Source organism: Balaenoptera acutorostrata, chromosome 6 (assembly GCF_949987535.1).
Source record: "Balaenoptera acutorostrata chromosome 6, mBalAcu1.1, whole genome shotgun sequence".
NCBI lineage: Eukaryota > Metazoa > Chordata > Mammalia > Artiodactyla > Balaenopteridae > Balaenoptera > Balaenoptera acutorostrata.
The window spans coordinates 28130855-28156551 of NC_080069.1; the positions used below are offsets into that span (position 1 = coordinate 28130855).

A 25697-nucleotide genomic window follows, 5' to 3' on the forward strand; every position below is an offset into this window, starting at 1 on the left:
GAATGAATATGGTAAAGTTGCAGGATACAAAATGAATGCACAGAAATCTCTTGCATTCCTATACACTAATGATGAAAAATCTGAAAGAGAAATTATGGAAACACTCCCATTTACCATTGCAACAAAAAGAATAAAATACCTAGGAATAAACCTACCTAGGGAGACAAAAGACCTGTATGCAGAAAACTATAAGACACTGATGAAAGAAATCAAAGATGATACCAACAGATGGAGAGATATACCATGGTCTTGGATTGGAAGAATCAACATTGTGAAAATGAGTATACTACCCAAAGCAATATACAGATTCAATGCAATCCCTATCAAATTACCAATGGCATTTTTTACGGAGCTAGAACAAATCATCTTAAAATTTGTATGGAGACACAAAAGACCCCGAATAGCCAAAGCAGTCTTGAGGCAAAAAAATGGAGCTGGAGGAATCAGACTCCCTGACTTCAGACTATACTACAAAGCTACAGTAATCAAGACAATATGGTACTGGCACAAAAACAGAAATATAGATCAATGGAACAAGATAGAAAGCCCAGAGATTAACCCACGCACCTATGGTCAACTAATCTATGACAAAGGAGGCAAAGATATACAATGGAAAAAAGACAGTCTCTTCAATAAGTGGTGCTGGGAAAACTGGACAGCTACATGCAAAAGAATGAAATTAGAATACTCCCTAACACCATACACAAAAATAAACTCAAAATGGATTAGAGACCTAAATATAAGACTGGACACTATAAAACTCTTAGAGGAAAACATAGGAAGAACACTCTTTGACATAAATCACAGCAAGATCTTTTTTGATCCACCTCCTAGAGTAATGGAAATAAAAACAAAAATAAACAAACGGGACCTAATGAAACTTCAAAGCTTTTGCACAGCAAAGGAAACCATAAACAAGACGAAAAGACAACCCTCAGAATGGGAGAAAATATTTGCAAACGAATCAACGGACAAAGGATTAATCTCCAAAATATATAAACAGCTCATTCAGCTCAATATTAAAGAAACAAACACCCCAATCCAAAAATGGGCAGAAGACCTAAATAGACATTTCTCCAAAGAAGACATACAGACGGCCACGAAGCACATGAAAAGATGCTCAACATCGCTAATTATTAGAGAAATGCAAATCAAAACTACAATGAGGTATCACCTCACTCCTGTTAGAATGGGCATCATCAGAAAATCTACAAACAACAAATGCTGGAGAGGGTGTGGAGAAAAGGGAACCCTCTTGCACTGTTGGTGGGAATGTAAATTGATACAGCCACTATGGAGAACAATATGGAGGTTCCTTAAAAAACTAAAAATAGAATTACCATATGACCCAGCAATCCCACTACTGAGCATATACCCAGAGAAAACCGTAATTCAAAAAGACACATGCACCCCAATGTTCATTGCAGCACTATTTACAATAGCCAGGTCATGGAAGCAACCTAAATGCCCATCAACAGACGAATGGATAAAGAAGTTGTGGTACATATATACAATGGAATATTACTCAGCCATAAAAAGGAACGAAATTGAGTCATTGGTTGAGAAGTGGATGGATCTAGAGACTGTCATACAGAGTGAAGTAAGTCAGAAAGAGAAAAACAAATATCGTATATTAATGCACGTATGTGGAACCTAGAAAAATCGTACAGATGAGCCGGTTTGCAGGGCAGAAGTTGAGACACAGATGTAGAGAATGGACATATGGACACCAAGGGGGGAAAACTGCGGTGGGGTGGGGATGGTGGTGTGCTGAATTGGGCGATTGGGATTGACATGTATACACTGATGTGTATAAAATTGATGCCTAATAAGAACCTGCAGTATAAAAAAACAAACAAACAAAACAACTAATACTAAACTTTCATTGGGTTATTTGTATGGAAATATGTTAATATAAATGTTTCAGACATTACATGAAATTTCTAAAAATCTTATATTTGTATTTGTATGGAAATATGTATGGAAATATGTTAATATAAATGTTTCAGACATTACATGAAATTTCTAAAAATCTTATATGTTCTGGTATAATGTTATAAGTAATAATCCTAGTTATTACTTTAAAATGTATATCTCAGAAATAACTAATTTTCTTGTCAACTGCATTATTATGAACTTTCATCAAATCTTTAACTGTGGTCATTTTTAAGTCTTTTGTCATTTACAGACAGTTCTGGGTGTACTCTGATGCTTTTGCAAATATGTTCCTATTAAAGGGTTTCATCTTCAAGAAATTCATGGAAAAGACTCTGACAAAAAAAAAAAAAAAAGACAGGGCATCTCACTACTATCAGATCAATGCCAGTTGGGCAAAAGCTGCATGATTCTGTGTTACTCAGAGGGAGGGAGAACAGTAAGACACAGGAGTTGAAACTTATCCGCACCAAAGAGGAAAAGGAAACTCCTTTTCTAACCTATTCATTAAATAGGAAAGAGCAGGTGGACAGGAAAAGCCATCTGCTTAGAGCAGACCCAGAGGCATACCAAAGTCTAAAAACAAGCGCTCAGGAAAGCGTCTCGGCTCGGAGAGGAAGCGTCTTTCAGACCCTATCTTGTCCCTAGTTTGGAGATCAAAGCATTGTAACTTCAGATAGTGATACTCTGGAGGGGGTGGACAGGGAAGGTCTGAGAGACCCAAATAATGAGGACACTAGGCAGCTAACTACACCACTACGTACAAATACACACATCAGTAAGAAAACTTCACCTCCAACCCTCAGCTACTTTAAACAAAGCACTGCAGTTCCAGGTTTTCGGAACAGGGGATATTTTAAAGTCTGTTAGCAATTTAAAACATTGCAACACTGGCACAATATGTTACCTATTCTTTGTTTTTAATTACAGGGTAACACAGTAAACTCTAACACAAAGGTGGGGATGGGGGAGTGCAAAAGGAATAAAGAAAACAGAACCAGTATTTCACAAGAGCATCGAGCCAGCGATGAAGTAGCAGCTAATGCTTTGCAGAGTCTCGAGGGTAGAATTCGCTCAAGGTGCTCTGAGGGATTCTCTTCAGCATTTCTTTGGGGAAGATTCGGAGCAGTTGCCAGCCAATGTCCAGTCTCATAGACAGTGCGGTTTTCGTAAGGACCTTACAAAAAATTGAGATTAGATGAATAAAGGCCAAGTACTTCCAACTTATCAGAGTTATTCAAAATTTATTGTTATGGGTCTAGCACTGTGAGCATGAAGTATAAAAAAGAAATACAAAGCAGTCAGGTCTCCCAGGACTGGATGTGACCAAATGTGGAAATGAGGGTCTAGACAGTAAGTACCCCTGGGAATCAGAGAAAAGCGAGAAAGCCCGCAGGCGAGACGTTGGGCGCGTGCGTGCGTGTGTGCGTGCGTGCATGTGTGTGTTTAACAACGGGTGGGATCTAAAAACACTCCACGGAATAATGGAAACTAGACCCAGAGTTTTGTCCAGAGAGTAGTGAGAAAAGCAGTTTCCCAGCAACACAGGCTGACCTGAAGGAGGCTAGTACAGATACTTAGAAGGCCTTAAATGCCAATGAAGCACCTGAATAGGTCCACGTGAAAGTTTTCAAACTTGCTATTGCTATTATTATTTTTAATAGCAGCATCATTCTTATCCTGCAAATAAATCTCATTTTTTAACTAAGGAGTTAGAGTGGCTAGAGTTCTGCATTCTTTTCTCTACCAGAATAATTTTTATCTTTTTAAGATATTAAGGTTCTGCATAAATTTTTTTTTTTTTTTAGAAAACCCAACAATCATATGTTCTGGGGATTTTAATGGTACTTAAAAAATGTATCACACAAATAGAAAAGTGCACAAATCCTAAGTGTGCAGCTGATGCATTATTCCAAAATAAACACATCGTTTGTAAGTATCACTGAGGTCAAAAATAGAGTTTACCAGCATTAGCAGGGGTGGTAGGGAAGAGACCAAACAAAACAGCTTGAAAGCCCTACACATGCTATGTAATAAAAACCATTATAGACTTTTTAACAGAAGGACAATCAATAAAATTAATACTAAATTTACCCCGGCAATGGCACATAGAGAGTCAGGGAGACTGGTGAAGATGCTGGCACTAACGGCCAAGGATGATGGGACAAAGGTCTGGACTAGGTCTTGGGACACAAAGAGTGGTCAGAGATCAGCAGCTTCAACATCGCCCAGGAACTTGTCAAAATACAGGCTCTCTGGCCCCACCCACACCTACCGAATCAGAATCTGCACTTCAACAAGATCCCTGGTACATTCAAAAGCATATTCAACTTTGAGAAACACTGGCCTAAGTTTTTTTAATAGGAATGAAAAGAGACCAGGATAAGATGTTTCAAAGGAGAACAATGCAAATTAGCAAATATTTGATGACTGGAGAATAAATGAAGAGGCTTAAGAATGCCCAATTCCTGAGCTTGGGCTAACTAGGGTAATGGTCATGCCAGAGGTAGACAGAAATTGAAAAGGGAATTGCTAGGCAGGTGGTCAGTTGGGAAAAGACTTTGGTTCTCACCACGCTGAGCCAGAGAGGATGGCGGCATAAACACAGGCTTCCTAGCTGGAGATGTGGGATTAGAGCTTCAGAAAGAGGGTAAAGGCTCATACATAGCAAGTTAGTCATCAGCATAGGGGGAAAAAAGCACAGAAAGAACAGGTAATTAAGCCTTTGGGAACATTAACAATTAAGAAGCAGGAAGATAAGAAATCAGGAGGATGAAAACAGATGGACTGGGAAAGTCCAAAACCCCCAAAGCCAGAGGAGAGCATTGCAGAGAGGTTAAGAGCGAGGAGAAGTGGCAATGGAGGTAGGAGAGCAGAAGGCCGGTTGTAAGGAAGATAAAAAATAAGACAGGAGCTAAATAAATGGATAAAGAAATTGAAGGTAGAGGGGAAGGAACCAGAGGGCTAAGAACAAAGACATGGCAGGCGGCTGGAAGAACCTCTTCTCTAATCAGAAGGAAAATTGTATGGAGACCAATGTAAATTCTCTCAGACTAGGAAAGAAGTCCTCAAAACTACATATGATGCTGTTTCTATTCATAGGAAAATAGTAATCTTACCCTGAGCAATGAAGTTCCTCTCAAACTTCTGCAGAAATTCCAAGTAAAGCACATCATCTGAGGTAAGGGCTTCTTCTCCAACTACGACTTTCATGGCCTGCACATCCTTACCAATAGCATAGCATGCATACTAAAGAGAAAAAAAGGTTTACATGAACCTTTACAAATGGTAACGGTACTCTGGGCATTATAAGTCTATTGCTGTAGCTATCTTCACAGTATTTCACATTATTTCCAAACATAATTCACATATGCAAGTATTGGAAAGACTTTATTATACAGCAGTCTTACTAAGGAAGGAGTCTTCAGGCATGCAATACATAGACATTACTAACACTCTACAAAAAATACACTCCCTCAATATATCAATGAGCTTCCATTTTGTAGAGCATTTAAAAATCACAACTTACACAATAGGAGAAATACATCTCTAAATTCTATTCAAAAAAAAAGATCTGGGTTATCAGTAGGTTTATTTATCATTTCTACTTTAAGGTCAAATGTATTTTTCTTTAATTATGCTTGGTATACAATCTCAGGACTATAGAAACCAAGGATTTCATAGAATATACACAGCTGTATCCCTTAGCGTTCTGGTGATTGCCTAATATGTTAAACAAAAAATTAGTTAGAATAGTCTTTCAGAAATACTCTATAATAAAGGTTACTAATAAAAACTTAATCGTCTTATGCCTTTTTTATTTAAAAACTACCTCATACAGCATTAGAGGTGGGTTTCAAGCATGTGATCTTTAATCTTTGTCATGAGCAGTTATCCTTATGAAAAAGACTGTTTGGCTCTAATGAATGTTTCTGTATTCCAGTATTCTATATTATATATTCTATATTAAAATTCTACTTTGATGGGGGGAGAAGACAAGTGATATGGAAGAAAGACAAGAGGTATAAGACAGCAGCATGAACTGAGAAAGTATTCATTTCTTTAAACACAATCCTGGAGAAAACATACGTACCAGCTGGTTAGATGCATCGGCGTGATCCTTTCTGGTCATACCTTCTCCAGTAGCAGACTTCATTCACCGAGACAACGAGGGCAGCACATTAATAGGCGGGTAAATCTTGGGTAAAAGGGGAAGGGGGAAAATATTATATTTAAGTACAAAATTCAAGCTTTACTGGTAGTAAAGGAGGATTTTGAAACTCATTTTTATTGCTTAAATTGCATAAAACTGCTACATTTGTTTCCTAGATGATTCCTAATATCTCTTCCTGGTAAGAAAAGGAAGTAAGAAACATTTTACAGGTTAAGATTTCTTTTTGAGAATCAAATCCAAAAAGTAAGAGCTACAAAACAGTACAAGATTCTATTAAAAAACTGAATTTTCAACATCTGCCTACAATAGCAAATCCAAATGGTCTTCTGAACTCTGACTCATAAAATCACACATAAAAAGATTAACAATAATTTCACCTAAAAGCTGATCTCAGAAGCTGGCATCTATTAAAGAACCAATAAAAAATCTGTTGTTGATTATTCAGTCATAAAAAAGAATGAAATCTTGCTGTTTGCAACATCATGGATGGACCTTTAGGGCACTATGCTAAGTGAAATAAGCCAGACAGAAAAAGATAAATACCATATCATCTCACATATATGGGACCTTAAAAAACAAACAAAAAAATGTCAAGCTCACAGATAGAGAACAGACTGGTGGCTGCCTGAGGCGGGGGATGAGTGAGCCAAATGGGTGAGGGAGGTTAAAAGGTACAAACTTCCAGTTATAAAATGAGTAAGTCATGGGGATGGGACTTTCACAGCATGGTGACTATGTACGTTAATAATACTGTATTGCATATTTAAAGGTAGCTAGAAGAGTGGCTCTTCAAAATTCTCACCACAAGAAAAAAAGTGTTGTAACTATGTGAGGTGGTGGATGTCAAGTGGACTTATTGTGGTGATCACTCTGCAACATATACAAACATCAAATCATGACATTGTACACCTGCGACCAATGTAATGTTACGTCAATCATACCTCAATTAAAAAAAATTTTAACAATAAAAGACAAAGAAAAAACTCTGAAAAATCTGTTCTTGTATTAATAACAAAAGTGGTAGATTATACCGTTATGGAACAGAAGACCCAAAAAAGTTCTTTGAACAACTCACTCCATTTTAAGGCATAATAAAGAAAGTGGAAATTTATTTATTTATTTATTTATTTTTAATTCCAACCTATATTTGCAGTTTCTAAAATGCTTATCCACAGACCACTCTCTCGTTACGCATGTGCACCAAGGGAAAAGCAAAGAGAACCCCGGTCGTCCCTACGAGAGGAAGAGCTCCTCTTCCAACAGTCTTTAGAAGGCTACACGTGCAGTCCCCGCGCCCGTCCAGGTGGCGATGCAATAAATACACGGCTCGTCCTGCTCGCCTCGGGCCAGCCAGGCCCGCCACTACCTGTTGTAGGCCCGCTCCTTTTTGGACTTCTCCAGGGCCTTGTCCATGGTCTTCTCGTTCTCCCCTCGACGTTTGGGGCAGTACCACTTGCCCTTGGGTTTATGGTTCAGCCCCACGCAGGAGAAGTGGAACCACTCGATGGGGCACTCGTCATTGTCACAGCCGAGCACCTCTCCATAGGAGACCTGATTGCACAGACAGTACGTGGGCTCGTTCGGGTCAATGGGAAGGTCCGCAGGGGATGCCTCCCTCTTGGCTTTGGCCTTGGAGCGTTTCTTCTTCTCGGAGGCCTTCCCCTTCTTCTCCTTAGGCGTTCCGGAGGTGATGTCATCATGGTCGTGATTATTAGCTGCGTTTTCCCGATTCTCGTTGTTGCGCTGTCGCCGGGACCGCTTGCTGTTAGGCTTTTCTGCCTGCGCGACTGTCTCAGTTTTTGACTTATCCTGGCCAGCTTTGCTGTGGCCAGTGGTGTCACTGACCTCTTGATGTGCCTCAAAGAGTTCCACGTGACTGTCCACCTGCCTGGCCCGGTTCTCCACCAGCTCCACCATCTGACTCACGATCTGGATCTTCTCGTCGCCCAGCTCCTGGCTCCGAATCAGCGCCCTCTAAATGCAGGGCAGCACCCTTCTCCTCTGGGCGCCGTCCGTCTCCCGCTTGAACTTCTCGCAATACTCATCCAGCTCCTGCAGGATTTCATGACGGATGTGAAGGCTCTGCAGCGTGATCACTCAGGGCACTGGCTTCCACGTGAGCCGGGTAGGGTGCGGGTGGGACTGATTTTCTCCGAAGGAGCCAAGTACGCAATGAGCGTGTATTAACTCGACGGAAGATACTCCGGCTCTGAAGCGGTGAAACAGGCTTGGTATTTCGCGTCGATCTCCCGCATCAGAGAGACGTTTCTCTGCAGATCCAAAGGCAGAGACTCCATGGAGTCCAGGTAGTCCTCCACATAGTTCACCAGGTGGATCTGCTCCCCGTTGGCAGGGCTCAACATGGTTCACCGAGGTCCCCGGCGACTCCGCGCGGCTTTCCGCTTCCTCCGGCCCCCGCCCCCTCGGAGCCCAGCGCTGCAAAATGCAAGGCTCCCGCCTGCCGGCGCCCCGCCTCCAGCCGGCCCCGCGCCGCTACATCTGCGAGCCGCGCTGCCTGGGCCCGGGGACCGGCGCCTGGCGGGCCGGACCGGCGCTCGGCGGCCTCAGGCGCGGGGTGGGCGCAGGCGGGCGTGCGGGCGCGCACACCGGCGCAGGGGCCGGAGCCGGGGCCGGGGCCGAGCGAGTGCGGGAAGGGGCGCGCGCCGCCCGCCGCGCCGCACTTGTCCAACGTGGAAAACCCAAATCAAGAAAGTGGAAATTTAATTCTTAATTCTGGTACTCTTTTCCACACCAGGATTTTAGTATTACAGAAATGACAATTTTATAGCCATATTAAAAACAATTCAATTTGATATTTTCTAAATAAATAATTCCTAAGAGCAAAGTCAGAGTCACTAAAGAATAACTGAAGAATAGATCTGTAGGCTTATAGCATCATTCAACTCTCAAATACCTGTCTGTTGTGTAGCTGTCTGTCCACATAGATCTGCCCCTCTGTAATATATCCAGTCAAGTCAGGGATGGGGTGAGTGATATCTGCCAGAGAAAGACACCTGATGTTAGTTAAAGTGTCCATCTCATATAAACAAAACCACAGGAAGTCAATCTGCACTACTTAAAACAGTGCTATAGAAAATAGTTTCCTGTGATGATGGAAAAGTGCTTTATCTGTGCTGTCCAATATGGCAGCCACTGGTCAAATGTGGCTACTGAACATGTGAAATGCGGCTAATGTGACTGAAAAACTTTATTTCAAACTTTATCTGATTTTAATAAACTTTAGAATTTAAACAGCCAAATGTGGCTAGAGGTTACCGTATTGGCCAGTCTCACTTATCTGGTTGCAGCACAGTTAGACATGTGTTGACACAAGTTAAATTAGCTATCTTCATAAAAAGTACTATTTCTCCTAGTTATGCTGTCTCTCCCCCAAATATAAAGTTCCATTTTAAACACAAAGTTCATTTGCAGAGATTTGCCAATTTGATATACACTGAGAGAACATTCTCAGTCCATAAGCCATCCCAAAGGGATACACAACATTTCAACATGGAAAATACGGAGAGGCTAAACAAGTTAAGCAACACTACACAGGCAGCACCAAGCAGGTCCTACAGAGCAAGACATCTCTAAGTCTGTTAAATTACAGAGAATAATTTTGTAGCTACTTCCTTGGAACAAATCATTTTCACATCAGAGGTAGTATTCAGACTGCCTGGGTTTTTTTGGTTGTTTTTTTTTTTTAATTTATTAATTTATTTATTTTTGGCTGTTGTTGGGTCTTCGTTGCTGCGCAAGGGCTTTCACTTGTTGCGGTGAGCGGGGGTGGGGGGACTGCTCTTCATTGCGGTGCGCGGGCTTCTCGTGGTGGCTTCTCTTGTTGTGGAGCACAGGCTCTAGGCGTGCGGGCTTCAGTAGTTGTGGTGCACGGGCTCAGTAGTTGTGGCGCACAGGCTTAGTTGCTCTGCGGCATGTGGGATCTTCCCGGACCAGGGCTGGAACCCGTGTCCCCTGCATTGGCAGGCGGATTCTTAACCACTGCGCCACCAGAGAAGCCCCTGCCTGGGTTCTAAAGCCGCCACTTCCTAACTGTGACACTGTACCTCCCTGTGCCTCACACGAGAGCATCTAAAAAGTCGCTATGAAGATCAAATGAGTCAAAACTTACAAAACACTTAGAACAGTGCTCAGTTATAATGAGTTATTACTGTTTCTGAAAATAGTTTGAAAAAGTGTTTTTAAAAGACTGAGATAAAGACAAAAAGACACTAACATAAGGGGAATGCTGAAAGTCTCACCCGGGAGCTGCTGGGCATACCTCCAGGCAGGCACTGCACTGTGCACTTACACACACATGATAAAACAAAGTAATTTTTAGCAAGTCTTTGATGATCGTTCTATCTCTAGAGTCTCGTGGCATTTACCATTTGTGCTCCGTATCTGGCACTTAAGCTACCTTAAATGACTGATGCACAGACATTTAAAAAATATCCAACTAGAATGAGAGGCTTACATTAAGTAGAGCCCATACATTTTTTAAAAATTCGTTTCTTTCATCTAGACCAGTGTCCTGCAAATAGTAGACACTAAATACTAGCTAATAAATAAAAATTAAAATTACAAGAAAATTTTTCTACAAAAGCATAATAATTATGGGTAGTTTTGAAATGAAAAATTTCAAAACTATGGGTAGTTTTGAAATGAAAAATTTTATTAGAAACAAATCACTAGGTAAGGTAAACTTCTGGAGGATAAACTCTCAAAAGAATTTCAACTCAAAAAGATAGATGGTCTTCTCTCTTCAAATCAAAGTCCTTACAACCATTAGGGATGCTATAATCCAAAGACCCAAAACTTACCATCGTTAGGCATGGTGAGAATAGGAATTTGAGTAATAGAGCCATTTCTACCTTCCACTCTACCAGTGCGTTCATATATTGTGGCTAAATCTGTATACATGTAACCTGGGAAACCTCGTCGACCAGGAACCTCTTCCCTGGCTGCTGAAACCTGACAGTGAGTCAAGGAGAACAGTATCACATACCAGAAAATGAAAATTAAAGCTTGGTTAGAAAACATTTGTTTGAACATGCCAAATTACAAAGTTGGAAATATCATCTTATTCGTTTTAAATATCACCTCTAGAAACGATTTAGAAAAATCTAGCAACATAAATTCAGATTATTCTGCAACAAAAATGTTGACAATTGGGGACCAGAAGTTTTTTTGCTAAAATCATACTGCCGTAACACAAATCTTCAAATAGCTGGCTAGAAGAAAATCTGCTGGCAATTTTATACATCAAAGGTAGTACATTTTAAAACTAAGAGAACATTCTCAGTTCACAAGATTTCCTTCATGTCATGGATCTTGCCAGATTTACATAAGCTAATCCTGAAAAGATCAAAAGGGAAGGAAATACATATATCAGAAATCATCTGATGCACTTTACATACATTATTTAATTTAATCCTCACAACAACCCTATGAGGAAGTTAATGTTATTAACCCCAACTTACAACCGGAATCAAGGGCCAGATGATTTCCCTGGATCACCGCACAAGACAAGAATTGTAATAAATGGTCTTTCTCTTAGAGACATGCACACTAGAATATATGCATACATTTTAATCTACAGCCAACAAGAACTGTAAGTCATTAAGCCCAACTTCTAACTGCTACTTTGGTTCCTCCAAGAGTATGCTCCAGCAGTGCTACTCAAAGCATGGCCTGCCTGCAGACCAGCTTTTATCAACGTGAAAGGAGATAATGCAGAAAGCAAGATAAACATATAGAAAACTTTAGTGGCAATTTGATAGAATAATTGTCTGTCGAATCTAATAATACTAATAAAAGGGTTTGTAAATTGTTTTTTTTTTTTAATTTTCACTTTTCTAATACTTATTTTTACTGCCTTTTAGAAAAGTATCTGTGATGGATGGGAGAAAAGAAGTCCTTCAATGAAAAAGCACTATAGCCGAGTGAGATATGATGATGGATCTTAGGGAATCTTAAGCTAGATATTTATGTAGCCTGTCTCTTCAAAAGTCTTCTTCCCTTTTTTGCACACTTAAAAGAGCAAGTCACTCACAATTTCAGTAACTTGCATTAGAACAAACACCCCACACTTCTGGATGGTAACTGCTAGAATCTTATATTGTTTCTAAATAATCACTGAGTTTTCTGAAGGCAAAAAAAGTTCTGAAGAGGGTTCTGCCACAGTATAGTCTTTACTTATGTAAATAAATAAAAATTTACATCATTAAAAATGGAATTCTTGAAAAGGGCTAGAAACTGACAGTCTGGACAGAGACAGAACTACCTGGGAGAGTAACTGATTAAATAGCTTGCATCATTTACTCTCTCTAAGAATCCAGTCTTAACCAATGGAGACAGTGAGAGTATGATAAATAGGCTAATAATTTAAATCTCGTCCTCTAATCATTTCAACTAGGTTGACAAAAGTAATATTTTCTTTTCTGATTAATTAAGGTATTCTACTAATATATGAGCAATGCATTTTAAAAAACATGATTTAAAAAAAAATGAAAACTTGCAGAGGGACAAGATAACCCTGACAAGATAATCCATTTTAATTAAGAAAAAAATTACCTCTCGAAGTGCTTCAGCATGAGAATTCATGTCTGTTAGGATAACCAATACATGTTTCTCACACCGATAGGCCAGGAAGTCGGCCGTGGTTAGAGCCAAGCGAGGAGTGATAATTCGCTCAATACTGAAATGAAACATTAAGTCCTACGTCACTCAAACAAAAAGGCCGAAAACAAAACAAAATGATTCCAGAAATAATAGTACAGTCTCCCTTTTAAAGTTTCACATAAATTGAGGAAGGTTAAGCAATTATTACTTTAAAAGTTCTTAAGTAAGGCAGAGTTCTTTTATGCATTTACATAATAAGAATTACTTAGTGCTACACAGCTAAATTGATTTATTTTATAAATGCCCCATAATTTCTCAGAACTATATAGTTCTCAAAACTGAGCAAGAAAGGAAGAGAGAGAGAAGGAGAAAGGGATGAAAGAAGTAGGGGCCAGATTTTGCAGGTAAGAGGAAAAGGCCATTTATTGAGTATGGACTGTGTGCTAGGTAACTTACACTATTATCTCATTTCATATTCACAACAACTCTGTGAGACAAGTATTATTTATCACATTTTATGAAAGAAGACACTGAGCTTCACAGCCTAAGTGACTTACCCAAAACCAAATAACTTGCAAGAAGCAGAGCTGGAATTTAAATACGGTTATCTCATACCTAGGCCTGTGCAGCTTTCACTCTAATGTTCTACCTCCTTAGTGTAAGGTGACATTTTTGACCAGAAGGCTGCATGACTAGGGGGAAAACAGCTCTATTTGTTTACTTACGTTGGGTCGTTAGCCAAGTTCAAAAAGAGGCAGACGTTGTCCATTGAGCCATTTTCTTCAAAGTCAGGTTTGAAGAACCGGGCAGTTTCCATGTTTACCTAAATGGCAATGACTTCATCAGTGCTGGGAGAAGAAAAATTCTCAATATTTCTTTCTTTCTTTTTTTTTTTCCCCCCCAGTATTTATTTCTGATGAAGGCCAAGCTACAGATCTGCACTGCTCCTTCTTTTAAAGGTTCAAGTACCCCCAAAACGTTCACAAAAGCCAACAGAGTAAACAGCTTGCTTTGGGCACAAAGGGAATTATTCTTACATTCCACAGTCAAATGCTAAATACGAATCCATGGTTTGCCCAAAATGCCAACTTGCAACTTCTCTGCCTAGAGATAAATCGAATAATATATGTGTAGTTTTCTACATTGTTCTAAGAACACAAGCACTTTTACATTTCATACTAAAACAGAAAAAGATAATACTTACACCCATAGCAGCAAATACAATCGCAAAATTTTCCTCACTGTAGTCCACTACATCTTTGGATTTTTTTACCAAACCAGCCTGGCGACAGATTTGAGCTGCAATCTGATGAGGAGTACAAAAGAACCAAGTTAAAATCTAAAATAATATTTCTACAACAAAATAACTTTTACCCTAAACTTTGGGGAACTGTAATCATAAATGAAACTGGGTTGTCTTAAAGGGCTTTACCCAATGAAACTATTTTGTAATTTTTGCAGATTCCTAAGAGTAAGCAAGAAGTCAGATATGTGTAGATAAAGAGTCAATGTAATTGGATTATATAAACAGTAACATTGGGCATTTACCTTGAAAATCCTATATTTGGTTTCTCACTAAGAGTGAAGCACTCGGAAATTCTTTCTCCTTAAATTTCATACCAAACAGATTCTAGGTCTCACCTCATTGTGCGGTAAGCCAGCAGCAGAGAAGATAGGAATTTTCTGCCCCCTAGCAATACTGTTCATGCCATCTATGGCCGAAATGCCGGTCTGAATCATCTCCTCTGCATAGATTCGACACTGAGGATTGATTGGCTGGCCTAATGCATTTCCAAAAGGGAAAATTTTAATATGTCTCTACATTAAGACTACAACCATATAAAGCATATAAAGCATTTCTTTCTACTCTTAAAAAATCAGTTATTTTTGAAATCTGAAACTGTTTAAATATTCTTTTCCATTAATCTTCTGTAGATTCACAAATTATATGGTAGTAAAGTGAAACGTAAGGTATAGCAAATACGAGAGAAATCCTAATTTCAAAGCCATTATGGCTTTTACATCTCAGATATATCCTGGTGATATTTTACAATAAATAAAATATAAAATTTTAAGATAACCTCTAGGAAAAATAAATTTATTAAATAATAAACAAAACATAATTAATCAAACATGGAGTATGTTGGTTATCTACTTAAAGTATCATAAAAATCACCCTTTATCTGACAAAGGTATAAGGTAGGTAGATGCTACTTTCCCCAAAACACAGAAATCCATTTTCTGTCCCTACCCATGATATCAAGGAAGTCTTCAGCCAGTACAACAGAACCTTTGTCGATGGGTTTTCCTGAGCCATTGAATACCCGACCTGGTAAACAGTAACGAGACAGTACAGAGTGGACAATGACTCAAATGTTCACAATCTTTAAAAAGACTTCATGGAAATATGTTAAAAAGGAAGCAGATCTCTGCTCAGCATGAATAATAATATCCGTTTACCAAGCATATCCTCAGACACTGGCGTTCAGAGAATATCCCCAGTAAACTCACAGGATGTCTTCTTGGCATCTATACCTGAAGTCCCTTCAAATACCTATCAAGAAAGAAAAGTAAACAGAAGGGTAAAAGAAATTTAGATCGGCTTCCCTGGTGGCGCAGTGGTTGAGAATCTGCCTGCTAATGCAGGGGACACGGGTTCGAGCCCTGGTCTGGGAAGATCCCACATGCCGCGGAGCGGCTGGGCCCGTGAGCCACAATTGCTGAGCCTGCGCGTCTGGAGCCTGTGCCCCGCGACGGGAGGGGCCGCGATAGAGAAAGGCCCGCGCACCGCGATGAAGAGCGGTCCCCGCACCGCGATGAAGAGTGGCCCCCGCTTGCCGCAACTGGAGAAAGCCCTCGCACGAACCGAAGACCCAACACAGCCAAAAATAAATAAATAAATAAATAAATAAATAAATAAGAAAATCCTTTAAAAAAAAAAAAAAAAAAAGAAATTTAGATCATAAGTGCTTAAGATTTATTTGTCAGCCCTTATAAAGTAAAATACATCAACGTATATACTACTTGTAGCCTCATGACTGAAGAAGTGTTCCTGGTGGACGACGAACCAAACTGTCAACCTCTTACCCAGAGTCATGCCTGCAGGCCAAATCCATCAAGCAAGCTAAGAATGGTTTTTACATTTTTAAAGGGTTGTTTTTACAAAAAAAAGGAAAAGAAAGCATAAGAACACGCATCAGAGACCTTAGGCACAACCCTCACAAAGTCTAAAAAATTTACTATCTGGCCCCTTACAGAAATTCTGCTGACCTCTGCTCTAGATTACTTTTTAGGGCAATATGTTATTTGAGAAAACTGGCACTTCCTATAATCAGTAACATTAAAAACTAGGAATTATCAGAGACAATTTAAAGGAGTAGACTCAGATCTCATTTTGGTTTCAGCCCATAAGCTCTGAATTCTACTTTTCATCTCTCCCCTTCTATGTGACTGTTTCATTTTATCCATTAAAAAATTTTTTTAAAAAAGCCATTTTACCAGTGGAGCTATTGGGCTAGAATGGATATTGGTGGCTGGCATTCAGCAAGAAAACATGAAAAAATACTTTTCTTCCCTCACAGCCAGTAAACAGTCGGGTCCCTGGCTTAAGATTTTTCACCTTCATGATGGTGCAAAAGCAATACACATCTGGTAGAAACCGTACTTCAGAAAAATCACGAGGAAAAAAAAAAAAAATCACATGAGATATTTAACATTTTATTATAAAATAGGCTTTGTGTTATATGGTTTTGTGCAATCGTATGCTAATATAAGTGTTCTGAGCACCTTTAATGTAAGCTAAGCTAAGCTATGATGTTCGGTAGGTTCTGTGTACTAAATGCATTTTCAACTTACGATATTTTCAGCTTATGATGGGTTTATCAAGATGTCACCCCACCTATAAGCTGATGAAGATCTGTATACTTATGTGATAATTACTAAAAAGAACTAATGGTGTTTCTTATGTTTGTTGTGATCAGAAAAATGTTCAACTGGCCAGGTTTTGAAAGCAATGCTTACCTGAACCACTGCTTTGGAACCACTAACTTCTAGAGCTTGCCCACTCCTCTTCGTGCCATCAGGTAGTGTTAAGTGCACAATCTCAGCATATCTGGGAAACTAAATAGGAAAAAAATAAAGGCTCAATAACCAACATTTTAAAAGCTCCTCAAAATACTCTATATGCTCTATGTCTTTCACAGCATGTATGCACATGCAGACCCCACACCTCCCCAAAGCACACAGGTATACATCCAGAGTTTAGAATATCCTCAGGTAGTTTAAGTCCTTAGAACACTGATCACTGGCACATATACTGGCAAACACAGCATAAGGTACAGAGAGAAGGATCTTAAATCTATGAAACCACGGCAATTAAATTCTTTCCTTCTGTGTGTACGTTTTTAAGTTTTGAGACTACAGAAAGTTAAAAAACTATGTTCCCACTACTCAGAAATGATGTTTGCTTCTGGGCTGTGTAATCACCTTGTGCCTTGGGAGGACAGGAATAAAATGCAACTGAACAATAAAATAATTACTATTATAACAAATAATGCTAATATTCCCTCCTCAATCTAATTCTCCTAACCAGAAATGTATTCTTCTATTCCATTTTTAATATTTTAAATTGCATGTTTCCAAAAATATACTGTAGTGTTTCACTTACCTAAATGGCAACATACTAAATGTATCATCCTGCGACTCGTTTTTTTCCCACTTGACCGTATGTTTTGGATCTGTCATAGTCATATTTACCTTATTTGATTAACAGAATCTTTTGAAAAATGCATCACTACGTTGTGTGATGTGAAGGAAAACATCTGCCAATGCATCTGTGAATCAACACTGACTGTAGGACACTTGATTCTGGAGATGCTAATATGAATAAATGGGCATCTAGAACCAATGTTAGAACAGATATAGCTAAAATAAAATCAAGTGACACTACATTTTATTCAGCTGTTCTTCTGCCACTGGTGTTCAAGGCTGTTCCAAATTTAAACTACTACAAACATGTTGCAATGAACATTCTCACATGTGGGCCCAAGTTTCCCTAAGGTAGCTGGTTCCGTAGTGGTGGGCTATAGGCTGTGTCCATTGTTATGTGAAATTACTCTGCAAAGGAACCTTTTACTTTACAAACTCCCTAGTAGGATAGAAAAGTATCTTTTCCCTACATCTTTGCCAATCTTACATTATTAAACTTTAATTTTTACCATTTTGATAAAATAAAAAATAGTATCTTTCAATTTGCATTTTCCTGATTCTACTAATATTGAGCATCTTTTCATGTTTACTGACAATTCAGACTTCATTTCCTATAATGGCCTTATTAATAATATCTTTTCCTCGCTTTTCAACTACATCTGCTTCTTCTTATTTACTTTTAGGTAAGTTTCATAGATTCTGGATATCAATCCTTTTGCGAATATCTGCTCCCAGTCTTCCTTGTCTTTTTATTTTGTTTATGGTATCCTATCATACAGAAGTTTTTGCAATAAAATGACTTGTTTTCCTTTATGATTTGTGTCTTTTGTGTAGGAAAACCTTCCAATCTGAAGTCATAAAAATGGCCTTCTATACTGTCTTCTAATAGGTTTTTCATGTTTTGGTCTTTAATCCATCTGGATTTATTTTTGGTATGTAATTTTATTTTTCTCATTTTCATCTTTATTTTTCATACAGGAAGCCAAATACCCCAACAATATTTACTGAGTGGCACAAATGTAATTTGTGCTACAAGTAGCACGACTTGTAATGTAGCCTTTATCATTTACCAAGTCAAATTCTCAGGTGTGAGGAGAGTTGGTTTTAAGAATCTTAACTTTGCTCCATTGAAATATCTGCTTACTCCCTCACCAAATCTTTATTCTTACTCTATTTCTAACTGATTTTGTTACCTGGAGAGAATCAACATCTTTTCTATTCTGAGTCTTTCCATTCATGAATGTGGAATCTCCAGTTATTTGAAGTCTTCTTTTATGTCTTTCAACAAACTTTCAGTTTTTTGTAAAAAGTTCCTAATTATTCTAGTAGTTACTTCTGGCATACAAAACACTACTGATTTCTATAGACATCCTCTGTATCCGGCAACACTGTTTTACACCATTGTTTCTAATAGTTTGTCCACTGAATGACTTGTGTTTTCTGTTTAGTTAATCATACTACCAAGAAATGATGACAGCTGTGCCTCTTCCTTTTAATCCCTTTTTCCCACAGCATTGATTAGGGTCCAAGCACAAAGACAGAACAAAGATGGATAGTGGTGCTGACAACAGGGGTCCTCATCTTGTTCCTGATTTAAATGGGAATGTTGCTAGAGTCTCTCCTTAAGTACGCTGTTTGCTGTAGGTTATGGTGGATATCCTTAAAGAGGTTTTAAAAGTTTGTTCTATCCCTTATTTCTAAGACCACCTTCTTCTTTTGTTTTGTTTTGTGTTTTAGAAACAAGTAATTTTATCAGGTACATATTCCGTATTTACTGAGAAGAGCGTAAGCTTTTTCTAGCTTAATCTATGAATGACCTGAATTATACTGACATTTGCTAATATCAAATCATCTTTGTATTACTGGGATAAATTCTACTTTTCATAATTCTGTTGAGTTTTTAAAGTGTATTTTTGCTAATATCCAATACATGAGAACATTTTTCTTAAGAATTTTGGAATCTGTGCTTGTAAATGAGAATAGCTACATTGTTTCTTTTCTGATACTAGCCTTTGTCTGGTTTGGGAATCAAAGATGTGCTACCTTCAGAAAATGAGTTGGACAGCAGTCTCCATCATCATCTATTCTGATACAATTTGTATAAAATTATCTATTCCTTGATCCTATGTGTATGTTTTAAGTTAAAAACAGGAGCCAAAAACTAAAAACAAACAAAAATCACTCTAAATCTGGTGGTATAAAGCCATTCTTACAACTACATAAACTTTATTTACCAGTTTTTCCTCAGCTGGAGTTATACCTCAAACAAACATTCAATAAAACTTTTTCAGCTTTCTTTTTTTTTTTTTTTTTAAACATATTGGTCTTTTTTTAATTAATTAATTAATTAATTAATTAATTTATTTATTTTTGGCTGTGCTGGGTCTTCGGTTCGTGCGAGGGCTTTCTCTAGTTGCGGCAAGTGGGGGCCACTCTTCATCGCGGTGCGGGGACCGCTCTTCATCGCGGTGCGCGGGCCTTTCACTATCGCGGCCCCTCCCGTTGCGGCGCACAGGCTCCAGACGCGCAGGCTCAGCAGCTGTGGCTCACGGGCCCAGCTGCTCCATGGCATGTGGGATCTTCCCAGACCAGGGCTCGAACCCGTGTCTCCTGCATTAGCAGGCAGATTCTCAACCACTGCGCCACCAGGGAAGCCCTTTCAGCTTTCTTAAAATTACTTCCCCCAAGATGTTTTCTAAGTCCTTCCCATTATTGACTCTCATAGCATCCTGCACTCACCCTTCATAGCACTTACCAATTAGACACTTACGTATTTGTATTGTGTATTTTTGGTGCTGAGTTCAGCGCTTAACATAGTTGAAGCATGAATATTTTTAACTGTTTTTGAAAATATATTTACTAATATAAAAGCTTCATATTTTTAAAATATGAGTCAAAAATTTTATCCAATAAAAAGTATATAAAAAAGAAGAAATAAAGGACAAAGAAGCAAATAATGCTTTCAATACTTCCCCCAAAAATAAAAGTGTATGCTTCATCCTTTCACAAAATATTAACGGGCACCTGCCTAAACCCTGTACAACTTGTATACTGAGGCTTTGAATCAAACTGCAGACTAGTATGAAACTGTGGCCAGGAGTATGCTATATGCTTAATCTTGCAATTAATTTGTATAGGTACCTTGTCATGCACAAAAATATCTTAGTGATAAAGCTGAAGAGACAGTGCACTTTGCCCTTTCTTTTAAGAAATGGTTTTCAATTTATTTTCTGCTTCCAGAGGGGCCACATGCCAAACATACTTCTGCCATTACTTCTCTCCACAAACTCATAACTGTGTACCTTTCCCCCTCATCCACTCCCAACAACAACCAATGCAGAATTACTGTTCTACAGAGCATAGTATACAAATTATCTCCTCTGAAGATATTTTAATCACTGAACTCAGGCAGGAGGCTTCACCCAGGGTGAAGTCTATTCAATTATAGACTATATTCTATGCCTCTTTTTCTAAGATAATTCTTATGTATAGGTGTGGCTAAAAAAAAACCCATGTAACTAAAGAGTCTTTCAACAAACTGAATAAGTAAAAACTATTCTCTGCTTTATGGTTTTAGTCACTGTTGAGATAATCTGTTGTTTATTCATTACTTGAATACCAGTGTCAGGCCCTCAAAGACAAAAGTAACATTGTTTACTCACTCAAAGACCTTAAAATTTAGTAGAGAAGACAAAAATGTAATAAGTAGTTAGAACACACAGTAGTCTATGACAAGAGCCACAAGATACCGTATATCTAAATAATATCCTACAAGTCATAAAACACACAAATATTACTGTTGTTTTCCTAATAAACCTGTGAGGTATGATTAACAAACAAATAAAATTTTAAATTTTACAAACAAGGGACTCAAAGCCACAAACAGAATCCACAACAGATCCAGTACTAGAATCCCATCTTCTGACTTCTGACCTAAAATTCTTGTCTCCATATAGCACTGACATTCCGACCAAGGAATGGCTTAAAAGAATCATAACAAAAAACTTAAAGTGTACTAAACAGTACTTAATACTATGCTTTTAACTTCTTAAATGGTTAGACGATAATGATGGTGGTATTACCTTAACATGATCTAAGATCACTAGTGGACCATTAACTCCTGATACCGTCTTGTATGCTGGAAAGAAACACAAAAAAGTCAGTTCTTGTCAAACAGGACAACAGTCTAAATGATCTCTCTGGTATTACCAAAAAGAACCTCTCTCTACTTTATCGTATCTATTATTATATGGAACACTCAAAAAGTATGAAATTTTTCATTGAATTTATAAAATATGCCTGCATCTGTACAACTTCTCATAATCCCCTTCATCAAACCAAAAACATGTTTAATTCTTACTATAAGTCACATTGTTTCAAGGACCCAGAATACAAAAACAAAGGTAAAGAGGGAGAGTTCCCACAAGAGTTCACAATTTTATATGGAGAAGGGGGAGGTAAGGGCTCTACCAGATGTGTGCTGAGGGTCTGTGGGAGCACAGGAAAGACCCTGCAATGGTTCTCACTTAGAAGAGAAAAGAAAAAGCTTTACAGAAAAGGTAGCACTTAGCAAAGTAGATAGAGATGGAGAAGGGAATCCTTAACTTTAAGCAGAAGTGACAAAACTCACAAAAGAAATCTGACAAAATGTAGTCTGTTAAGATAAAATGCCATGATTAAATAGTATCATAAAAACTATGAAAAAAAAAAGGAGTTTATGAAGGGGGATGGAATGAAAGGTCAGAGATCATATAAGTGTCCTTTTTAAAAAAAAAAGTCAAACGTTACTGTCATTGTAGAAGCTTTTATTTTCTACTGCAAATTATGCCCTAGCATAATTGGCATAACATAACAAACTACCCAAATCTCTCATTTTAGAAAGGAGGTAGCTGTCATTGAATTGTATCACACCTACATACATGCCGAGTATAATGAATGGTAATCAGGTATAAATCAGAACAGTCAGGAAAGCAATTCTAACAATGTCAGAATTAACTAAATTTCATGATCAGAAAAGCTGAAAAAACAAATGAAGTAAGTGTTTACAAGACCTAAAATAATGTATAAGAAGCTGTCAACCAACTGGGAATTTTTCACTTGCTTGATTTCTTATGATGTCTTAGACAGAAATTTCTGGCATGAATGTAGACTCCCAAGAATGAGGAAACCATTTAATAACCAGTCTGTCCATTCAAGGGGCTTCAGAATTTAAAAACATAATTTCTTTAGCCAGGAAGCAAGTGCCCTGGTGGAAACACTGAGACAGGGCAGGCGAGCACTGTCACGAACCCTAATCTTTCATACTGAGGACCTTTAAATCCTCACACTAAATATTTGCTTGAAGACATTTGTAATTCTAAGGATCAACAGAGGCTCCTAATTACTTCTTTTTTTTTCAACCTTAGATAAAAAGCAAGTCACAAATTTTAAATGTTAAGTTACTTGAATGGATGGCAATGTAAACAAATTAATCATGCCTCCAAGATTATTAGAAATATCCCAGTTGTTGGGGCTTCCCTGGTGGCGCAGTGGTTGAGAATCTGCCTGCCAATGCAGGGGACATGGGTTCGAGCCCTGGTCTGGGAAGATCCCACATGCCGCGGAGCAACTAGGCCCGTGAGCCACAACTACTGAGCCTGCGCGTCTGGAGCCTGTGCTCCGCAACAAGAGAGGCCACGATAGTGAGAGGCCCGTGCACCGCGATGAAGAGGGGCCCGCGCTCGCCGCAACTAGAGTAAGCCCTCGCACAGAAACGAAGACCCAACACAGCCAAAAAAATAATTAATTAAAAATAAATATCCCGGGCTTCCCTGGTGGCGCAGTGGTTGAGAGTCTGCCTGCCAATGCAGGGGACACGGGTTCGAGCCCTGGTCTGGGAAGATCCCACATGCCGCGGAGCAACTGGGCCCGTGGGCCACAACTACTGAGCCTGCGCATCTGGAGCTTGTGCTCAGCAACAAGAGAGGGCGCGACAGTGAGAGGCCCGCGCACGCAATGAAGAGTGGCCCCCGCTCACCGCAACTAGGGAGAGCCCTCGCACAGAAACGAAGACCCAACACAGCCAAAAATAAATAAATAAATAAATTTAAAAAAATAAATATCCCAGTTGTCATATATTCTGCTACTTTTATGTTAATCCTCCCCATTGTTTTAAAATAATCTAATACTCTTAAAAATAAGTCCTACCCCTAAAACAATTTCTTCATTGTTCTCTTTTATTTTATTTTTATTTTTGGCCTCGCCACACGGTTTGCAGGATCTTAGCTTCCTGACTGGGGATTACACCTACGCAATGGCAGTGAAAGCGCCATGCGAGTCCTATCCACTGGACCTCCAGGGAATTCCCTCATTGTTCTCATTTTAAAAGAATCCAAATATTTTTTCAATTACAGTCTAAAATTGCTATGTGGATATGCAAAGTGAACTACATTAGAAACATGTTTTCTTTAATTTTTGTCACTTTGATTACTATGTGTCTCGGCGTGTTTCTCCTTCAGTTTATCCTGTATGGGACTCTCTGCGCTTCCTGGACTTGGGTGGCTATTTCCTTTCCCATGTTAGGGAAGTTTTCGACTATAATCTCTTCAAATATTTTCTCTGGTCCTTTCTCTCTCTCTTCTCCTTCTGGGACCCCTATAATGCGAATGTTGTTGCGTTTAATGTTGTCCCAGAGGTCTCTTACGCTGTCTTCATTTCTTTGCATTCTTTTTTCTTTAGTCTGTTCCGCAGCAGTGAATTCCACCATTCTGTCTTCCAGGTCACTTATCCGTTCTTCTGCCTCAGTTATTCTGCTATTGATTCCTTCTAGTGTAGTTTTCATTTCAGTTATTGTATTGGTCATCTCTGTTTGTTTGTTCTTTAATTCTTCTAGGTCTTCGTTAATCATTTCTTGCATCTTCTCAATCTTTGCCTCCATTCTTATTCCAAGGTCCTGGATCATCCTCACTATCATTATTATGAATCCTTTATCTGGAAGGTTGCCTATCTCCACTTCATTTAGTTGTTTTTCTGGGGTTTTTTCTTGTTCCTTCATCTGGTATATAGCCCTCTGCCTTTTCATCTTGTCTATCTTTCTGTAAATGTGGTTTTCGTTCCACTGGCTGCAGGATTGTAGTTTTTCTTGCTTCTGCTGTCTGCCCTCTGGTGGTTGAGGCTATCTAAGAGGCTTGATGGGAGGCTCTGGTGGTGGGTAGAGCTGACTGTTGCTGTGGCGGACAGAGCTCCATAAAACTTTAATCCACTTGACTGTTGATGGGTGGGGCTGGGTTCCCTCCCTGTTGGTTGTTTTGCCTGAGGCAACCCAACACTGGAGCCTACCTGGGCTCTTTGGTGGGGCTAATGGCAGACTCTGGGAGGGCTCACACCAAGGAGTACTTCCCAGAACCTCCGCTGCCAGTGTCCTTGTCCCCACGGTGAAACAGAGCCAGCCCCCGCCCCTGCAGGAGACCCTCCAACACTAGCAGGTGGGTCTGCTTCAGTCTCCCCCAGGGTCACTGCTCCTTCCCCTGGGTCCCGATGCGCACACTATTCCATGTGCGCCCTCCAAGAGTGGGGTCTCTGTTTCCCCCAGTCCTGTTGAAGTCTTGCAGTCAATTCCCACTAGGCTTCAAAGTCTGATTCTCTATGAATTCCTCCTCCCATTGCCGGACCCCCAGGTTGGGAAGCCTGATGTGGGGCTCAGAACCTTCACTCCAGTGGGTGGACTTCTGTGGTATAAGTGTTCACCAGTCTGTGAGTCACCCACCCAGCAGTTATGGGATTTGTTTGTACTCTGATTGCGCCCCTCCTACCATCTCACTGTGGCTTCTCCTCTGTCCTTGGACGTGGGGTATCCTCCTTGGTGAAGTCCAGTGTCTTCCTGTCGATGATTCTCCAGCAGCCAGTTGTGATTCTGGTGTTCTCGCAAGAAGGAGTGAGAGCACGTCCTTCTACTCCGCCATCTTGGTTAATCAATATATATACACATACATATACATACATACCACATCTTTATCCCTTCATCTGTTGATGGGCATTTAGGTTGCTCCCATGTCTCGGCTATTGTAAATAGTACTGATATGAACATTGAGGTGCATGCATCTTTTCGAATTAGAGTTTTCTCTGTATATATGCCCAAGAATGGGATTGCTGTATCATATGGTAACTCTATTTTTAGTATTTTAAGGAACCTCCATATTGTTTTACATAGTGGCTGTACCAATTTACATTCCCACCAGCAGCGTAGGAGGTTTCCCTTTTCTTCAAAACCTTTCCAGCATTT

At 39.3% G+C, this 25697-nt stretch overlaps 2 protein-coding genes across 2 annotated transcripts in view; both read right to left on the reverse strand.

Moving 5' to 3' along the window:
• Positions 1–2974: 2974 nt before the first annotated feature.
• LOC102997649 (V-type proton ATPase subunit B, brain isoform-like) overlaps positions 2975–25697 on the reverse strand; it is a 57366-nt gene continuing 34643 nt past the window's right edge. The window contains 13 exon segments of the mRNA XM_057547839.1: positions 2975–3083; positions 3085–3112; positions 5055–5184; positions 6029–6133; positions 9024–9106; positions 10930–11080; positions 12683–12806; positions 13456–13553; positions 13935–14036; positions 14372–14511; positions 14982–15059; positions 15191–15284; positions 16751–16849. Coding sequence (XP_057403822.1) covers positions 2975–3083; positions 3085–3112; positions 5055–5184; positions 6029–6133; positions 9024–9106; positions 10930–11080; positions 12683–12806; positions 13456–13553; positions 13935–14036; positions 14372–14511; positions 14982–15059; positions 15191–15284; positions 16751–16849 — 1341 coding nt within the window.
• Positions 6143–9014, reverse strand: LOC103007416 (inhibitor of growth protein 1-like). Its single transcript, XM_057547840.1, is given in 2 exon segments — positions 6143–8173; positions 8338–9014. Coding segments are annotated over 2 exon segments (837 nt in total). The 5' UTR covers positions 8473–9014; the 3' UTR covers positions 6143–7471.